General features: G+C 41.9%; 2 protein-coding genes across 2 annotated transcripts; both read right to left on the bottom strand.

Moving 5' to 3' along the window:
- Nucleotides 1-708: 708 nt before the first annotated feature.
- Nucleotides 709-10,412, bottom strand: LOC118430446 (alkaline phosphatase, tissue-nonspecific isozyme-like). The gene is made up of 11 exons (XM_035841319.1): nucleotides 10,197-10,412; nucleotides 7,541-7,773; nucleotides 6,729-6,903; nucleotides 6,019-6,097; nucleotides 5,361-5,457; nucleotides 4,770-4,971; nucleotides 4,351-4,491; nucleotides 3,491-3,682; nucleotides 2,972-3,094; nucleotides 2,338-2,510; nucleotides 709-1,997 (listed from the first exon to the last, which is right to left on the bottom strand). The coding sequence occupies exons 1-11, from the start codon at nucleotides 10,276-10,278 to the stop codon at nucleotides 1,890-1,892; spliced, it is 1,605 nt and encodes a 534-aa protein (XP_035697212.1). The 5' UTR covers nucleotides 10,279-10,412; the 3' UTR covers nucleotides 709-1,889.
- Nucleotides 10,413-12,558: 2,146 nt separating this feature from the next.
- On the bottom strand, nucleotides 12,559-16,248 carry LOC118430644. Its single transcript, XM_035841628.1, has 2 exons — nucleotides 15,810-16,248; nucleotides 12,559-13,064 (listed from the first exon to the last, which is right to left on the bottom strand). The coding sequence occupies exons 1-2, from the start codon at nucleotides 16,215-16,217 to the stop codon at nucleotides 12,927-12,929; spliced, it is 546 nt and encodes a 181-aa protein (XP_035697521.1). The 5' UTR covers nucleotides 16,218-16,248; the 3' UTR covers nucleotides 12,559-12,926.
- Nucleotides 16,249-19,969: the final 3,721 nt, after the last annotated feature.

The following is a 19,969-nucleotide window of genomic DNA, read 5'->3' on the forward strand; positions in this document are numbered from 1 at the left end:
GTTTATTGCGCATGCGTCATAAATTCACCTCTACTTTCCTAAATATCGTTCCAGGCCTGGGATGGGATGGGGTGTGGCTGTAATTAGCCTGGATTCCATACCCCAACCTCAAGATATATCTTTCGTGTTGGGGTCTGGCAACATGGCTGTAGAAAGGTTCTCGAAGGCCCGTTGATCAGTGGGAGGAGAACCTAGGATTGATGACCACTCACACCCCAGGTAGCCAGCTACAACACACCACAGTTGGTCAGCAGGCTATCACAGTAGGGAATCAGCTACGTTATGGATTCAAAAAGTACAGTTGGGGGTCTTTAACCAATCATGGCAGGGGTGTAATTACCTCCTGCTGATCCTGTGTTGTTCTATTGGTGGGGTTTTTTGCCCACTATAAGGTGCAAAATTGAGAAGAGTTCCTATCCCATTCGGCCAGACCCCTGCACGATAGATACTTGAGATCGGGCTGGGGTTTGGTAACCAGGCTAGGCTGTAATAAGCCCCCTGGGGTAAGAGATTGCGAAATGTAGGCTACCTGGAAAGGTTAAGGATAGTTAACGAAGCGGAGTTTGTGCTAGGGCTAATCTCCGACCAAATGTACGGTTACATTTGACTACCAAGCAATATGCACGCACTCCATTTGAATGTAGGGTTATTTGCATATAGTCATTACCAACATAAAAGCAGAATCAAAACAAACAAAGAACATGCCACTGCTATTTGGAAAGTGTTTATAATAAATCATTCTCATGCAATGACAGAGGTAGTTTTTTTAGCATGACACATGTTATAATAGGATAAGGATACAACACATACGGTGTGTTTGACTACAGAATAAAACAAAATGCCCATAACAAGTATAAAGTCATGGACATCTGTATATATGTTACAACACTTCAAACAAGAAATAAAGTGAACACTAGCACTTGTATAATGTTAGGTTTTTTCTTTCTTTATAAATTAACGTATATATAATAACTAGTCAATCTCAGGGTACAAACGTTTGGCAAAAGAACAAGAAGAAAATTTCTGTCGGTAAATCATTATTTGTTTGTATCAGAATCCACATTTCGACACTTTGCATAATAAGAAGACCGATTATACCACAGCACTTAACTATGTTTCCTAAAACTACGCCTCGTAATGTCTATGCACATATTGCTAAGAAACAAAAGTTTTAAAGAAATACATATCTAGCACGACTACAAAGAATAGGACTATATAAAATCCTATGGACAACTATCACATATCTGTAAGTGTTGTGTCACGCATGAAACTGCATACTTGCAGCAACGACACCTAGCGGAAAATTACCATAACGCCCTGATAAAGGTGGTTGGCAAGTTGCAGAGCCATCGCTTGGGTTTACTTAGTATATACAAGTATCTCAAAGGAACTTTATTTTAAAACAATATATGATAAAATCTCTGAGACACAACTTTTATATGTAGTTTGGAACAAGAAACTGGGTAGGACATAAGAATTTTCTTTTACACAACCTATTTTTTTTTTCTCATCTGGTGACGTTCCGATTTCTGATCAAGTAGACATCTTCCTCAAAGCTTCTAACTGGAGTTCTGCTATTCTCGTTGCTATATATATATATATAGCCAATGTAGGTGGCGCTTTCGGGGGGAGAACACTATCCCAGACGTGGCTGGGTTTGTACCCTCCTCGAGTCGTCCCGGTTCATCACTGGGGTGGACTTCCTTATCCAGACTACTTCGAAACGTCAGCAGGTGAGAAAAAATGGTTTTGTAAAAGAAAACTCTTATGTTCTATTATCTACCAACGTGATGAACTTATTTTCTGAAACAAGTTAGAAGTATTTTCCAAACAAGTCATGAATTGGGCGTAGTAACATAGTATTACCAGACGAACCCTCACTTATCCTCTCAGTTGATAATAGTTTTGAGTAGAAGCAGGGTGATGAAGACAGTGAACCCGCTCCAGGTGTGCTGGTCTCCAGCTGAGGTCTGGTTGCGGGAGGTTCGGCACTTCTCCTGAAAGGTGTAAAATGTCTCATTCATGAGTAATTTCATAACATGGCACGCTATGTTATTGTTAAACAGGTGTCTTATGGACGCGTTCCTAATTAAGGAACCTACAGAAAATGCACCAAGGTTATTCATTCTATGTTGAGTACTATATAATGAAAAAAATGGCAACAACCTCTAACGTATTGAAATTACAAGTAAAACTTCGATATACCATGCAAGAGGCTCTTTTTCGCTGCTAGCGAACGACCAAAACCCAGGACATTTAATCTCTAACCTGGCACAAGATAATGGAAATTGAAGTAGTTTTTAGAATGTTTGCATATGTGAGAGGAAATGAACCAACCGTGTACTCTCCTATACAGGCGGCGTACTTCATGACGTGTGCCACGTACACCTGCTCGTGCAGTCCCCGGAACAGGTGCGCCATCGGCCCGTCAGCGAACACTGACACGTCCTCCCCGCCATGACTCTCATACTTCATAGGGACGGCCGCCTGCTGGCGGTAATTTTTGTCCGCTAGGATGACAAGGAAATGGATTTTTTTAATTGACAGTTGGTCCTTCTGGATCAACTTGAACTGTAAATCCCAACTATAAAAAATATCCAACTTTTTGATTTTTCAAATCTTTTTCAGACAGGGCGATATAGTCTTTTTGCAATTTATGACCTACTGATTGAAGAGTCACGTGCTTTATCTATATAACGTTACGTTACGTCACAGACACAGTGGATTACTCATTCCTTGACAAAGAGTCAGTCATTAAATCTTGGTAAGTCTAGTTTTTGTTGCCAAATACGGTTCAACTTGCATAGTAGATTTAACGGACAATAATCATTTTGATAGGCTGGATTGAATATACGCACATACACAAAGTTTTTACTTGTACATGCAATGTATAAAGGCGCTTAATGCACCTGTTGTGCCCTCCAATTAAAAATCAAACAATGAAAAGAATTTTTCTGTAGTGCTATATCACCTGTGTCGACCCCCGTGAGGTTCTGTCTTCCTCCCAGACTCCCTCCCGGACCGTTTCCGTACAGGATGTTGGTAAAAGGCATCCCATCCAGGACGATATTGTCATCACTTTTGGGCACAATACCTGGACAACAAAGGATCAATTAACAGTTGATTGGTGAGCAGGTGTACATATAGTTCCTCTAAGATTAGTGGTAATCATTCTTGTCCTGTTTGTCTATCTGGTTACAAGAGTGGTTGTTCAGATAGAGCAAAGGTCGCCGATGTGTTTCAAAGACATTCTGCTAGGGGTCCTTCCTGAACCAGAAATAAAGGTTGCGTACATTCGTTCGCGACGCCCAACGTTGAACAGAGAGGTGGGGTGACACAAGTTATCTGGAACCTACGACCCGTTGCTGCTTACCTATGCTTCTGACGTCAGCCAATGGCCTTATTAGTTTGGAATGGAAGAAGAGGAAGAAAGGGAGGGAAAACAATATGTTTCCCTTCCGTAAAGGCAAACGTAAAAAACATAGTTTACCCAAAATAGGTGTTCCTCTGGGCGCGTACCCCCCGAAACCAAACATATGGGAGTGGTCTGCCGTCACAGTGATCAGGGTTTCATCCAGGTCAAGCATGTTCTTCCCCACGGCGATGGCGTCATTGAAGGCTACGAGGTCATTAAGCGCATGCGCTGCCAAGCCGAAATGGTGGCCAAGGTCAATCTTGGAACCTTTGTAAACAGTAGGAAAAAATAATGTGGCATACTCGTGATAAAAATGCACATTTTCAAATAAGATCTCATCCATCGATATAGGAGTTTTCTTTTACACATCCAGTTCGTGCCTGTCAGACATGTTCCTCAGAGCTTCTAACTGGAGTTCTGCTTCTCGCCGCTATATGTAGCCAATGTAAGTGCCGCTTTTGCGGCGAGAACACAATGCCAAAACTTGTTATGTAAAAGAAAACTCCTATATCCTATGATCTACCAACCTAATGAAATTATTTTCGGAAAAATCTCATCTATGTTCAAATGTGTCATGGCATGTGACTAAAACATTTAGTAAAACGGGTATGAAAAAATATGAAATTCCCTACTTGTGATGAAAAATATCTGTTATTGAATGCAACAAACATAAACAGGGACAAGGCGACTTGAACTAAAGCTATACAACTTATGTCAACAGCGTCGTTTATCTAATTATAAGCCCCCCCCCCCCCCACTTGAACTGGAGCCGCAACCTCGTTGCGACCGCTCTGCGACACTGTTTCACATTTTGCATGGAATTCCAATTAGGAAGTCAAGGGTCACACAGATTCAATTAAGGTCGCAGCGAGATCGCAGCGCGATCGCCGTCTAGTGGAATGGGAGCTTTACATGTCATTTCACAAGAGCCTTACCCTCCACCAATAGGAAGAAGCCGTTTGGATTTTTGGAAAGTATCTGTATGGCCTTGGTTGTCATCTCGGCGATGGTTGGTTCACCTGCCGGGTCGTCCTCATTGTCCAGGGAGTACTGCATGTGGTCTGGCTCGAAAAGGCCTAAAATGATAGGGGATGATTTAACTGGAGTTTAAATTTAAATTTAATAAAGATATGCAAAGTTTCTTACGAAAACAAAAACGTATGCACGCTGGCCCCATACAAAATACCTAACATGCTATATAGCGAATGTGATAGTCAAATGTGAGGATTCTTTTACAGAACTTGAGTTGAACAACGGAACTTGAGTTTTTGGTACATTGTGGTTATAAAGAAGACCCTTATGGCTTTCTTGTGGAGAAAATTGAACGTACAGTCAGCACTGATCTCAAATTTACCCATGAGAAAGTCGGTTTCTGCCGGATCGACCTGGTCGAACTCCGCCTTCCTCCAGACGTACCGCGCGGCGGCACCTTGTTTCCCGTCCTGCCACTCCTGGATCAGATCACGGCCGTCCGTCCGGAAACCCGTTTGGTCCGGATATTCTGGATCCGACTGGTCCGTACTGGTGAAATAGCCCCTCCCACCGCCAAGTATGACCTGGGCAATGTTAACATTGAAAGGTATTTCAGAATACACTACGGCGTATGAATTTAGAGACCAACATATTTTGCCTGATCTTGTTAACCGTATAATATGGTGACGTGTGCGTATTTTTAACTATTATGTGTATTGGGTGTCGTCTGATTCCAACGTGCTGATCAATATGACGGGCAGCAATAAACAGTATTATCCGAAGTAGAGATATTCATCAAACGTTTCGCTAAACTCCTCCCCCTCCCACACCGTAGCTCTAAAACGCCGCTAGGCGACAGTCTACAAAACTGCAGGTACAGGAGCTGCAATGGTTTCAGATTCAGGAATGATACTAGTACCCACCTTTTACTACTGCTATCGCCATTAACAATACGGTTTCTATATTTACTTACTTTTATAAACGGGTTGTCTTCCACAAGTTGTTGGGCGATATCGGTGCACCCAAGGGCTTTTGCTTCGCTCGGCATCTTACCGTCATGTTCCCACGCCCTGCCAAATATGAAAAGGTGAAACATTTTTCTTATCTTATTAGTAATTGCAGAATTTGTCTGGTCACTGTTATCTATGTCTTTATCTAGGACACCATGGTGTAGTAAACTATTGAAGCCTCGCGGAATAACGCGATGTTTGCCAAACCACGCGTGATTCCGCGAGACCTGCTTTTAACCACGTCATTACATGATGATACTGTACAATTATGCTCGACCTATTGTGCGCCAGTTAAAATGTTCGTGTTAACAATAACAGCTACTGTGGAACCTAAGCTCTGGTTGGCTACAGGCGGAAGAAAAAGAAGAAGAAGGAAAAAGAACACACATAGCAAAAATATAGCGGTAGCGGGAAATAGGACTTTTAATTTCGCGGTGGTTTTAAGTTCGCGGTAGCACCATAGACTGTAATCTAATACCATGATAGAAAAATATTCGCGGTGGTTTTAAGTTCGCGGTGAACAGGTCACCGCGAAAACCGCGAACATTAATCCACCGCGAACATTTCTGCATTTACAGTATGTTTTTTTCCTATCGTAGAAAACATAAAAATATATCTCACCTGTTTGCAGCATAGGCATATGTCCCCGCAGGTGTGGCATGAGTGACACGTGCCGTAGCAACGATGCCAACGGACTTACCTGTCAGGGGAAAATTCAAAACACACAATTAATATATATTTGTTGTTTACAAATATTTATAGGCCGTATATTAACCAACGAGCACTTACTGTTAATAGTTTTAAATGCGTATCTGTCTTGAGTAAAAACTTATTTTGAGAAAGACATGACTCTAAGGAATCATACTCAATCCGAATTCATTCAATGTGAGAAGCGACATTGTGAGAAGCGCTACGTTAGTGGCCTCCTTTGGAGACTTCTATAGTGGTGGCTATTGTGTTTGAGGGAGCGCTGAATCGCAATTTTTAACACTAGCTAAGCTTTTCTATGCTGGGAAATGGGGTTTGGCCGAACCCAAAGCAGCCTTCCCCTAGCCTGGATACAAAATCCCAGCCCGATCTCAGGAATATATATCGTCTTTATCATGGTCTAACGCAAGAGGGGCTGCTGTAGACTTTCCTTAGGGCCAAGTTGGCCCTAGAGCCGCGTAATTTGGATGTATAGGCCCTAGAAAAGGTCTGTCATCTAGGCTACTCTTTCATAGGAAAGAGAACCTTAGCCCAAGTTGAAAATCACCACCGTCAGCGCTACGTATACCCCAAAAAATAAACGCCGTTGCTGAAGAAGTCTGTGGAGGAGGCTACTACGTTACCTGCAGCGTGCGCGTGTTCGAGGATTGACGTAGTTTTTGCTGTGAAACTCGCGGCACAGTCGCCACGAGCCACCGTCGCGTCCACTCCCACAGTCCCGTAGTTCGCCTTCACACCACTGAGATAGGCCGTGGCCGTACCTGCTGAGTCCCCCGTCTGACGGTCAACGTTGTACGTCTGAAATAACGACGGATTTGAAAAGTTACGACGCGGTCGCATTTGACGTTGAAGGTCGTAACATTTTGATGTCAGTTATACGTATCTTTGTGGTCAACATAACTTTAGTACCGGTACCTCTGGATGGATGGATTGTAATTTTTGTTGATAGGGACTGGGAAGACGAAGGTCAAAGTTGATTTTCGCCCCCTGGTATGTGACCTTGGTACTGCAGCAGGACGTTTTTTGTATCTTTTTGTTTTTGTATTTTTTGACCCGGACGTGCTGTGGTCTTGATATTTGATAGCTTGTGATGTAAGGAAGAAAATTGGGAAAGTTTGAATCCCCTAACATCTTGCTCTGGAACTGCAGGGGCTCTTTTATAAAAATCTTCCGAGGAGAATTACTGATGAAAGGAACAACGGATTTCCATAATATCAAGTATGCTGTTATCTTAGACAAAGATGCACATATTGTTGTGTAAATTATGGACATTAGAATCTAGTTTGCATAATTAATGAAGAAAATATGTAGATTATGGCTATGGTCTTGTGCTTTGGTCTTGTTTTTAGTGCCATATAGATTGTGACATAAAGAAGACACGGTGTAGGTTTGGGCACGATAGCAGCTTGATGCATATTGACAAATATAAGCAAACCTTGACTAGAGCTGAATACGGCAGTTTGTCCATCTCCAGAAGCTCCTCCTCACCCGTCCTTCCCGCCAGCTGGCCCTTCAGGATCCTCCCCGCCGTCACAGTGGACACGCCCATCCCGTCGCCTAGAAACAGCACCAGGTTCTTGGCCACGCCCGTCCTGGGTTGGAGTTGGAGAACATCCTGTATGTCCTGCCAGGCCAGGTTGTTCCAGTATTCCGGCTGCTTTTCCTCTTCTAGATGGGAATGCGTGATAATAATAGTAATAAATTTACCACGAAAAAACACTAAACTTTATCTAACCTAGACTAACGATAAATTGAGACTGAGAATGGACCATTCAACTGCTACTTTCGGGACGTGATTCCAAAAAACACGAGTTGTAAGTGCCAGTCAATCTGTGTCACCCCCCGTCTCTGTCTAGAACTTTGGGGATGAAAACAATGGCATTGAAAATATCTAGCTTCCTTCGTCGACTTCTGGATCGGTGGCGTTTATTCTTAGGGGAGCATTAAGATTTTCAATATATGCTAAGGTTTTCTGTGTTAGGAAAGGGAGTCTTGATGCGACCAAACTCGCTTTTCCAGCATAGAGAACATTAGCCTATGTTGAAAATGTACGGGTCCTAGAGTGTGACCCCCCCCCCCCCCAAAAAAAAAAAAATCGGCAAATAATTGTCAGTTCACGAAATGTCCATGATAACTTCAGAGACTGCCACACACACAACTGGATGAGCCGGACGAAGAAGGACGGAGACAGAGAGTGACACTTATCATGGTCAGTGTAAAGGTGGTATCTGTATCTGTATCTATATAGCCGGTATAACCGCCGTTCGGCGTAACACACCAGCTTTGCAGGCACGCGGCGCGGCAGCAGCTGGTTATATTACACCGAACGACTGGTTACCCCTAACTTTTGCACATCTATCTGCAAGCGTTCTTTAAAACTACCAAGAGAAGATGCCCCTACTGTACTTGGTGATAACAAGTTCCACTCTACGATAGTTCTGGGAAAGTACGAATTTTTGAACACATCAATCCTAGGTTGGTAACTCTGGTATTTGAAGGCATGACTGTTTCTTGTACTGTATTACAGTAACCAAGATGGTATAGTGGTGTGCATATTTCGACCTGAAGGTAAAATCGCAAGGGAACGCGAGCAATCCTTTTATCGCTGTGTTTCTTATCACTGTAAAAATACTCCCTGCTAGACCGCCGCTATCTCACTGCATTTGGGGCACCGATGCCGCACTGCGGGGTTCGAAAGATACTCAAAAAATTTCATAGATAAAGAACGAATTTTCATACGTTTTGTGTATCTTGTTGTCTTCTAAGTAATACTTTTACGTATTACGCAATCTCTAAATTATTTTAAATCGAAAATACCACAACAGTGCCGCAGTGAACGAACCCTGCAGTGCCGCACTGGTGCCGCAAGTGCAGTGAGATACCACCTTAAAACTGCGGTCTAGCAGGGAGTATTTTTACAGTGATAAGAAACACAGCGATAAAAGGATTGCTCGCGTTCCCTTGCGATTTTACCTTCCGGTCGAAATATGCACACCACTATACCATCTTGGTTACTGTTATACATCTTGTCGAAAGTAAATGTTTTCTTCTTTGTGTTTGGGACTTTTGGACCTTAAGCAACACACAAACATGGGACTGAAGTGTAAGTGATACTCCTTGACCCAGATAAGATAAAAAGCATGGCATGGGTGTATGTAGGGCATTGCTGTCAGCAAACAAGGCGGTGTAGAGCACCCATAACATGAGAACTAATATGCCGTAAATAGAAAGTTATAGAATGCCAATGGTCAATAAATCTCAAAGGCAAAGAGAAAGATGTGAAAAACAAAATGAGAAATGTTTTGTTATGATAGAGAGAGAGAGACACAGACAGACAGAGAGATAGAGAGAGACAGAGAGATATTCAATGTGCACTTGGTATTCAGACCCCGGCTGGTTGAGTTGAGTTTATTAAACTCAATAAACTCAACCCCGGCTGGTGTGTCACAGAGACATAGCGTGATACATGTAGCCTGAGTATCATCCTAGTTCGTTTTCAGAGGCTGCCATACTCAGGAGCACCCAGCTGAAAACTAACAGACAAAACTAACGACGATGATACTGACAGGCGCCTAGGCGTAAATGGAGCGAGCAAGTGGTAATGCAACACAGCTGTCTCGGGTCATTGAGTCGAACTGACCGTAAGAAGAAACTTTTACTGAGACTTTTCAACATCTGACCGTATTAATTATTAATTATTATAGTGTACATATCTGTTATCGCTATTTAGTAGTAGTAGTAGTATTGCAGTCACACGATGCATTACAGACGGGGATGCACCAGGTCTCCCGTCCGGGTGAATAAGGTCAATCACAGTGCAGCTGACACGGTATGGAGGTACACCAGACATCACCAACTCCAGACAGAAGGATTTTCTCCATTTCACACCGGTGGATGTCCCTTCTCTTTTACCGCTATGTGGACCGTTGAACCAGCCTGGCATAAAGCCTACTACAGCACCAGTACAATAGACTGAAGTAGTTGCCCGTAAACGTACGTTAGGGGATGCTAAAGTCATTATGGGACCGGGAACACTCACAGGCGTATCCGATCTGTATGACCTACTTACTTGAAACAAAGTGGAAACATACCGGTTTGAGCAGAGCAGTTTAAAGTCCATGACGACAACCACACCGCTACGCTGAGAACAAACTTCACCGAAGCTCCAAACATGGTTTTCACTTATCTGTGGTACCCGCTAAGACGTCGGTCCGCACTACAACTTTGTCTTCAACAGTTCTGTCAAATGAGCTCAAATTGATAAAGGACACACAAACACGTCTTATGTTTTGGTCACAGTAAGGTTAGGTGCGGTGTGCAAAGCTTTTTCCAAGCCAATGAGAAGACCGGAGAAGACAGGCTTCTTGGAAAGAGTTTTGCACACCGCACCTAACCTATATAGCACTATGATAAATCTTTCTCCAACAAAGTCTGGGTTAAAGGTCTACTACGGAATATTTGAACAAAACAGAAAAAGTAGCTTTTCCTACTTTTTCTTTACATTGTTAGTTCAATCAACCCTAAAGCATTGCATACCAATATTCAGGGGAGATGCTGCGACATCATTGCACCACATAAGCACGATGTATAAAAATTGTGATCTTCTAACAAACAGATGGACAGTCGGCTGGTCACTGCCTCTGTGTTCCCTATCAGCCTGACTGCCCAGTGGGGGGCCATTTGACAGTTTCATTTGAGTACAGTAGATTAGTTTTCTGTACAAGGTTTCTTGCAGTTTTGAAGGGAATATGACCTCAGCTTGTTGAAACCCTACTAAGGTCATGATTATATGCTATTTTACAATGATTAGATATATGGGTGTTTCCAAAGAAGAAGATCTTTATCTTTGCTCTTTGTCTGCCATGTGCCACACTGATTATCCCACCCCGGGGGACCTCCTGGCGGTTGGTTACAAACAGGAGGGTCTAATTCGGGAGGTCAACAGGTTACAGCGCGCCTAGAGCAGAATGTTTGTAGGCTTTACCTTGTATTTAAAATGTGAAATAATGGCACACAAGTGTCAAAAAGTGGTAGTAAATCTGAGATTTCTTAGTCCTAGAATATTTCAAATTTGAGCGCAAATAACTCCGTAATATACCGGAAATTATCTTGTCTAACGGGAGTTTTTTCTCCGGCTGATCTCCAAGCAGATATGGAGTTGGAAACAAAATGCATCCGTACCATTTTTACTATTTTACAGCACTTTTAGAATTAGGGTGAGCAACTTGCAAGAAGGGATATGCTACATAAAATCAGTATCAGATAGGACCAGATAGGGTTTATGGGTACCGGCGCAGAAAATTCTGGCACAGTTACGGTTCAGGTCCAGAGGATCAGGTCCAGGTCCGGACCTAACTTGTACCTTATTGTTTCTGAAACTTGTGAATTGATGGGGTGCCCGCTCTGAGCTAGTTCTGCAGTACCAGTTCCGACAACCAGGAGGAGTTTGAACAAAATAACGGTCAAACTGCGAAACCTCTATTTGCACAAATTACGAGCATTAACTCATAAAGGGTTTGAAGAATCGTGACTAGTGAAGTATCAAGAGGTCTAACCTTTAGAGTGAGAATGCGTGTATTCATACAATATTTGATATTTAAAACATTTATGGAAACTTTTAACTTTTAGATAGCCTTTTAACGCTGGATGATATAGAGGATGATAAATGATGAAGATGATGATTTAACGTTGGTTTTCATCGCATATATTTCGTTTGTTCGCCTACCCAGACCGTCTCCATACAGCCTACATATGACTTTATGATTATAGAAGTCTTGTCATTGTAAACGTCTTCATATATATCTAGTATTACTATATAAGGCCAAAGCAAGTAAATTGTATGGGTGACATCAGCACGCGCGTTAATTTTCGCCTGATTTCAGAAAAAAAACAAGATTTTTTTTTCTTCTGCAGGGATGGTCAACATGACAATAAAGTACCAGCATAAGCGAATATATTGGGTTATAGCCTAATAATTGTACTTGTAGAAGTGACACTTGCAAGGTACCCAGGACTGTAGTTGTAGAAATGAAACATATTGGATAGTTGTAAAAGTGACACCAATATGGAAGCTATAAGTGTGGTTACCAACTTTGATATTGGCGATGCCAGTCTACCACACTAGTGTCACTTTTTCCACACCAGTACGTGTCTTAAATACAGGAATGAATGCCTTGTTGGCTCTGATACCATGTTTTGTCCCTTAATTCTTTTTACAACAGTCCTCACAACTTTATGGTGCCTATTTTTGAAAATGTAGCCATCTTGTTTTTTTTCGCCCTATCGCACTATTTTTGTAGTCTGCAGAGGATGTCATCCATAAAATTTACTTGCTGTGGCCTAACACTATGTGCTGTATATTATTCAGTTACCAGGGTGATTGGCTAGTTGCGTAGCCCTAGCTGTATATGTTTTCTGGTAATAAACCATATCAAATCAAGGTCCTTGATCAAATTAAGCTTTTTTGTTGTTTTTTTATTGTCACTTCAGTATCAGGTTCCTAGTATAAATATCATACATACATGCCCAAGGAAAGCAGCAACGGGCATTCAATATCCCATCATTTACATACACACTATACACATCTATACCAAGTCGATATTGTTTTCAATCTGTATACATATAGGTTTTATTTTCAAGTACATGTAAGCTAAAACGTTCAATTTCAAATTCACATTTTTATCATTTTTCCATACACTATAGCAGCATGTACTTATTCAGAAAAATACGCGAAAAAGTTTCTAGTTAAACTATAAGAAACAGTGTATCTCATGTATATCTAAAAACGGATGATGGCGTGTTTTGTTCCATTCGAGTCCATATCATTTCTTCATAGCAGCAACTCTTTTCAGCCTCTGCTTCTCGTACTCCTGAAGCTCTTCCTGCAGCGCCACTATCTCTTTCCGCAAGAACTGCAGCGGGTTGGGTGGCTTCTGGAAGACGAGTCGCTCCAGTAGTGTCTGTGTGGATAAAAACACAACGGAAAAGGCATTCAATCAAAGGAAAATCTGACACTTTTACCGCACATTTTGTATATCTCTTTCACAACAGATGGTTCTCTAGTGATTATAATTCGTAAGAAATTTTATACTGTTAAATGGCAAATGTTTGCAAGGATTCAATTTCGCGGAAAATTGGAGTGTTCGCGGTGGTTTGAAGCTCCCGATTGAAACTGTCATGCAGGTCTGACTGTTAACGTCTTGTAAAAAAGGAAATGCTAACTGTAGTTTGAGGTAAAGATGTCACTGCAATAGACTTGAACATAAAACCAGCGCGAACATTTGCCCTTTTACGGTATTTTATGGAAAATATGTTGATATTTTCAAGCAAATCATGTTTATAAGTGCGCCGTATGTACATGTAATATAGATCATTGAAGAATACGCGACCACTAGCGTTTCTTTTACAATCTTTTGATTGAGCTTACTGACTAAGAATAATTTCTCGTTATTTGAATTGAATTGAATTGGAATTAATCAATCAAATGCTCCGTTTCCTACGCATTATAACCACGACAGATGTCACATTTTGATGCATATCGGGAATATGAATAATTAATATCTATTCAACAGATTTCAATAAGGTGTATAATAGCGGTGACTCTGTTTTCATACAGATAAATGATAATATTTATTGCAAATTCCTGCCCGAGGGCTTATTGCAGGTAACATGAAAGGGGAAAAACAAATAGTGTAGAACAGTATATATTTTAATTTCGCGGTAGCGGGAAAAATGACTTTTCGCTGTGGATTTAAGTTCGCGGCAACACCATAGACTGCAGTCTAATACAATAATAGAAAAATGTTCGCGGTGGTTTTAAGTTCGCGGAGAAGTGGCCATGGTCACCGCGAAAACCGCGAACATTAATCCCCCGCGAACATTTCTGCATTTATAGTGATATGTCTACTCTAGTCTAAAAGCTAGCTCTAAACGAACTGTAACTTGTTGGGTTCTTTTCCTTAGACAGTGGAAGAAGAAGGATCCCACCTTTTCTATAATGTGTGGGTTCTATGATGTTAGGAGGGATGTAGTATTATTTTTGTCTGTTAACACGGGGAATCTTTCTAGGCTCAGTGTATTTATGTATTTTCAGTCAAACTTATACGTTTTGTATGACATCAAAATTACAAAGTCATAGGTTACCGTATGCAAATCCGATTTAGATAGGTCACATCGAGGTCGCACCGCCAACGCTGACTAGTTTAATGGTAATCCATTTTTGTGAAATCCCGTTAGCTATATAGGCGCACAGAACAAAGCTGTGTAGCTTACACCCCCTTTCCACTAGGACGGCGCTCTCGCCGCGCTCTCTCTGCGACCTAAAATTTGACATGTTGCTCAACGAATTGTATCGAAAAGAAACGAATCTTTTTACACTTTGTGTGTTTTGTTGTCTTCTCAGACACACTTTTACGTTTTGTATGAGTGTTTTGTTTCTCAAAATATGAAAGCGAAGGTTACACATATCCTATCTGGGTCGCAGTGAGAGCGCAGCGCGATCGCCGTCTAGTGGAAAGGGGGCCTTAGTAACCCAAACTACGGACTGAGGTTAACTGAACCGTACCGGGTATTGTTTGTTGCCGGGTCCAGAGTGCCACCCTACACCATTTGGCTATAAACACGCCTTTGTTAAAGTTTGTACTATGGACGTCTGGGCAAACAAGCTCTCGGCGCTATGTTCTGTACACGGTATATGCCAAGTAGAATACTTCAATCTACATATATAATCATGTTCAGTACAAGACTTTGCATGTTTGAAGAGAGTAAGAGTGTTTACACCTGTGTGTGTATTATATGAAATATATGATTTCTGTATTGTTATTTCGTTGTCTAGGGTAGATTTTGTGGCCATAGCTAGTTAAGGTGGGTTTGGATAAAAAAAGGTCTTACAATGTCTATACCTAAGCCGAAAATGTCAAACTACTACAGACTTGCGAACAAGTATCCCCCTATACGTAAAATCGAGTCTTTGCAGCGACAAATACAACACAAACACCATGTAAGTAGGTTGACAAATTATAATATTATATAGGGCTATTATATATTAAGTGCCCTGCGGTTGATATTTACACAACATTCTCGTTGACTCGGCTTCTGATTCTTTGTTTGCACTGGAGACAATTATTCAATATTAGCTTAGCCCCAGACTAGCAACTCAATACTTATCAAATACTGTAAAAGTGCTTTATTTGTTTGCGGGGATGCATTTTCGCGGTAGAGAAAAATGGAATTTTTGTTCGCGTGTTTTTTTTTTACGTTCCCTATTTAAACTTCAACGCACTGTTTTACAGTAAAAGTGGGACATGTTCGCAAGGCTAGGGTTTCGCAGTGAAAAACGCCAAGACAACACCACCGCGAACATTATCCCTTTTACAATACTATAGCTACGCGCAATCGTTGTCGTTGCTTTTTTCTCATTGAGACAGAAGTGTGGTGTTCTGTACCATAAAACACACAAAATGATTAATTATCGTCAAATCCTGAATCTATAGCATTGTTCCGTATCTATATGCTTTTCTATTGTGTATATTGAAGTTTTCTGAAATTTGAATCAAGGTATGCAATTATATGCTATTACTATTGCACCAAAGTCATTAGAATAACGTTGCTTCAGACTACACTGTTTATTGATTGTCTACCTAACTTGTCTACCTTACTTGACCTAATTATTTCAAACAAGAGTTTCGTTCAGTCACAACATTTACCTGGAATATGTACAGGATGCCTTTCTCTTGAACGTAGAGAATAGCGGTCTCTAGCGGGTCCTCCACGGGTGGTTTATACCCGACAACTTCTTGTACTCTTTTCGCCCTTCTGGACAGAATCGGCCTCGAAATCACCGCTTGCGAGGCCACGGAACGCTGCTGGCTCAGACCGAAGTCGAGCGTTTTCGTGACTTCTCGGCTGATCACTTCGGCGGCCGTTCGCTCTTCTTCGGTTGTTTTCGGCGGCTCCGGGGCGGGTGCCGACTCCGGTACTTCGACTGTAGGTTCTTCTTTCTCTTCTGCGGGTGCAGGAACTGGTTCTTCCTCAACTTCGACTTGTGTGAGGAGAACGGGTTCGGGAATTGTCGGGCGCTGTTCGGCCACAAGGACCCCTCCAGCCGCCGCCATGTTGGTTTTTCGTTGCTAAGTGTACCAGGTGACCCCGCCGCAGGGGGTTTTAGGTTACCGCGAGGTGATTCGTCTTACGCGTGTCAAGATGCTAGAACAAAGGAAAACGCCCCGGTCAAGAAACTTGAGAAAAAGTCTACTTATAATGCACAGAAGCGTTTGGTAAATACTTAGGGGGTATGTTTTGAAAAGAATGTACTCGTCTATTCCAAACTGACATGCCACGGATCAAGGGGGGAGGGGGGTGTATTTTAATCAATAACCGTTCCATCCGAAATGACAGTTTTGTACATTATTAAGTTTCAGTTTATTCATCCAGGAAAAATACATCGCCTACTGGCGTTTTTCAATACCTTCTGGGGGACCGGGAGACCCCAACATAAAATAACACTAAATCACAACAACTGAATCAAAATTGAAATCAAAGGTCAGACTTAAATAACTAAACGTCATGTGTCAACTATTTACAATACAAATAACCCAAGATAGCTTAATATAATAATGGTAATAATAATAACAATAATAGCACATTCAGGCTGTGGATCAACTTACAATCAAAGTAACGAACAGTGGAATTTGCATATCAATGTGTCGCTGGTAGGGCAGTGTTTGTTACAAAGTTGATTTGCAAATGAAAAATAACAGTCAGAAGAGAACATAAATGTCAGTCTTAGCTTCAAAACATAATACAGAAATCAAATTATGTTTAAGCAGTGTAAGACCAGACTGTAAGGTTGGAACCACTCACACTGGAAAGGACCCCTTTTCTTTCCGATATCGGCGTGGTGGTTTTCTTACGTGCTTGAGATGTGACTCCTCTTGAAAACATTCTTTTGACTTTCTTCAAACATGCTCAAGGTGTGACTCTCCTCTCAGTAACGTCCAGTTGAAGTGAATGTCCCTAACCGAAGCTAGGTACTCATTCTTACCGTCGGTTGAGGGAATACATAGTATGTGTAAAGAGGGATAGGAATACTGCCACACGACTATGGATAAGCTGCCACAAACTTCATATTGAAACAGGAAGGCATACGTACTCGTACCCCTCTGGAACAAAGGCTCTGCAAATATTGTAATTTAGATAGAATAGATGACGAACGCCATTTTGTAGTAGAGTGCAGATTGTATGCCGTAGAGAGAAATTAACGTATAAGGTTATACAAAACCAATTTCCTTATTTCATACACCTAAGTTCTGTACAAAAAATCATCTTCCTAATGCAACTAGTACTAGACAAACCATCGATCATAAAGCATATCTGCTGTTTTATCTCCACTATAACAGAAAAGCGAGGAGAAGTTGAATTTATCCAGCAATATTCTGATTTTGTATCTGTGAACTGTATCTTTTTATCATGTCTTTTTGTGACCTGTACTTAGCCCGGTGTGGCAAAAATGTGCAATAAAGGTCTTGATTCACTTGTCAAGTGATTTTCACAAGGACATACACACATTGTGACCTGTTAACTAGGGTTTGACCCCCAAATCCCCAATTTACATTCTACATGTATGTCAACAACTATGACCACAAAACTACCTTGCCACTAGAGTTTACTGTATTAAAGATGATGACGAACTTTTCCCGATAATATAATAGTGTGAGGAGACACAAAAAAAACGGAAAGAAATAGAGGAAAGGCTATCATGCCTTTATGGTTTCCATGATATAGACAAGTGATTTAGTATCACCCATTTAAAAGATGTGTGAGCCGTACAGAAACTTAAAGGTCAAGGGTATCGTATAATCGAACTCCGAAACCGCATACACGCACTTCAATATACAACTACAATGTCAAGTGGGGCCGCTCCCTTAAGGTAGCATTTAACTGCACTTGCACTCGAAAAATTACTCAACGAATTTCAGATATAAAGAATTTCCTTATGTTTTGTGTATTATATTGTCTCCTAATTCATACTTTTGCGTATTACGCAATATCTAAATCATACAGAAAAAAATCGGCGAAAAAATAACACAACATTGCCGCAGTGCACGACAGTGCCACACCGGTGCCACAAGTGAAGTGAGATACCACCATTAGTGCGTTCCTGTGTTCTCGTCTTTATTGGTTTTGATTTTAATTAGGGTGTCCATTAGTGATGATACGTCACAATTCTTCCTGGAGTCCGGATGAATGGTACTCATTTTCACCTAAGTGAAGTGAGAAAAGTCGTATAAAGTCTCGTTCCCAAGTGTACAAGATTGGTGACACGGCAGGGATCGAACTCAGGACCTTTTGGGCCTGAGCCTAACGCGCTGCCGATTGCGCCACGTGATCTCACAACGCAGGACGCAGTCTTGGCACCCAGCCCTTTGTTCAGAGATTGTGAGTATCCTTGTGAAAGGACAACCGTCCTGAGGAGGCATCTGATGGATGGCTTTCATCAAAAGCGATTGCAGAGCTGTTCATGCATAGGATAACTTCATCAGGCGGCAACGCCAAGGTTATGTACTTGGGCGGTTTTTCTGAGAAATGAGGCGGGGGTGGGCACTGGGGTCTCGGATGAGCTGCCATACCACCAGTTATTATAAGATGGGGATTCTTGCGTGGAGGTTGTATGGGGGTGGAGACGCTTAAACGGAAACAGCTATGGGAGTCTCTTAGGAAATAAACATTATTTCTACAAGCATTCTCCGGTGGGCTATGCGTATATGTCAAACCCAGATTGGTTAGGGAAAGAAAGATAGCTTCAAAGTCTTCCAGCTATTGCCACATCACTCTAGTATTATGTTGTTGTAATTGTTCTGTAGTGCCTAACGTGGAACGTACATAGGTCAGCAAAAATGTCTTGCTATTTCTGAAGCAGGGTATACAGTATCTTATAGGTGGTATGGGGGCACCAGTGCGGCACTGTGCGGTTCCTTCACTGCGACACTGTTGTGTTATTTTCGCCGATTTTGTAAAAATAATTCAAATATTGCGTATGACGTACAAGTATGACTTAGTATGACAGCAAAATACACAAAACGTACGAGAATTCGTTCTTTATCTCTGAAATTTTTGACGTAGGGTCATCTACGAACTCTGTAGTGCCGCTACGGCGCCCCAAGTACAGTGAGATACCGCCTTTAAAAGAGAAGGGGTTGCTAGACCTTCCCATTTACCTGCACCCCTAGAAAATGCGACTCCCATTTTACGTCCCTTACGAAAGACGGGTGCAGCCATAACCGTTAGCCTGTGTTTACACAATCTCTCGCTGGCTGCGGCGGCAATACTATAGGGCCGGCCGCTAGGAGCGCGATTTTAGTCAGGCTACCCCAACCGTGAAGCCGGTTACCAAACGATTCAGTAGCTCATCTGTAAGACTGCTACCAGCTGAGCTACAGGGACATCCTCCAACTCCTGTACCATGAAGAACAGTTATACCAGCGGAATGGGATGCCATCTACAAGGTTAATCTCACTAGCACGGTACACCTGGTGAAAAATGGCACACATGAAGCCTCATATGCACTTAAAGAAACGCCGGCGCTCCGTGTATAGATCATACCGAGACAAGAAGACACCCAGGTACATGATGAAGAACCAGAGATGACGAGATCGCGGCCTTGACCCGATGTAGAGTGAGATGTCAGGCCCAATCATACGGGCCGGAGACGGATGTGAATGCCGGCGGCAGCGGTGCGCTGCAAACGGGATTGAACCCGAGCAAGTATCGATTGTGTTTCCTGGGGCTTAAAATGAAGCAAATATGAACTTATTGAAGGTCATACCACTTTGACAATGCAGTAGGGGTGGCCGGTAAAGAGTTTCCT

This window comes from Branchiostoma floridae, chromosome 14 (assembly GCF_000003815.2).
Source record: "Branchiostoma floridae strain S238N-H82 chromosome 14, Bfl_VNyyK, whole genome shotgun sequence".
NCBI lineage: Eukaryota > Metazoa > Chordata > Leptocardii > Amphioxiformes > Branchiostomatidae > Branchiostoma > Branchiostoma floridae.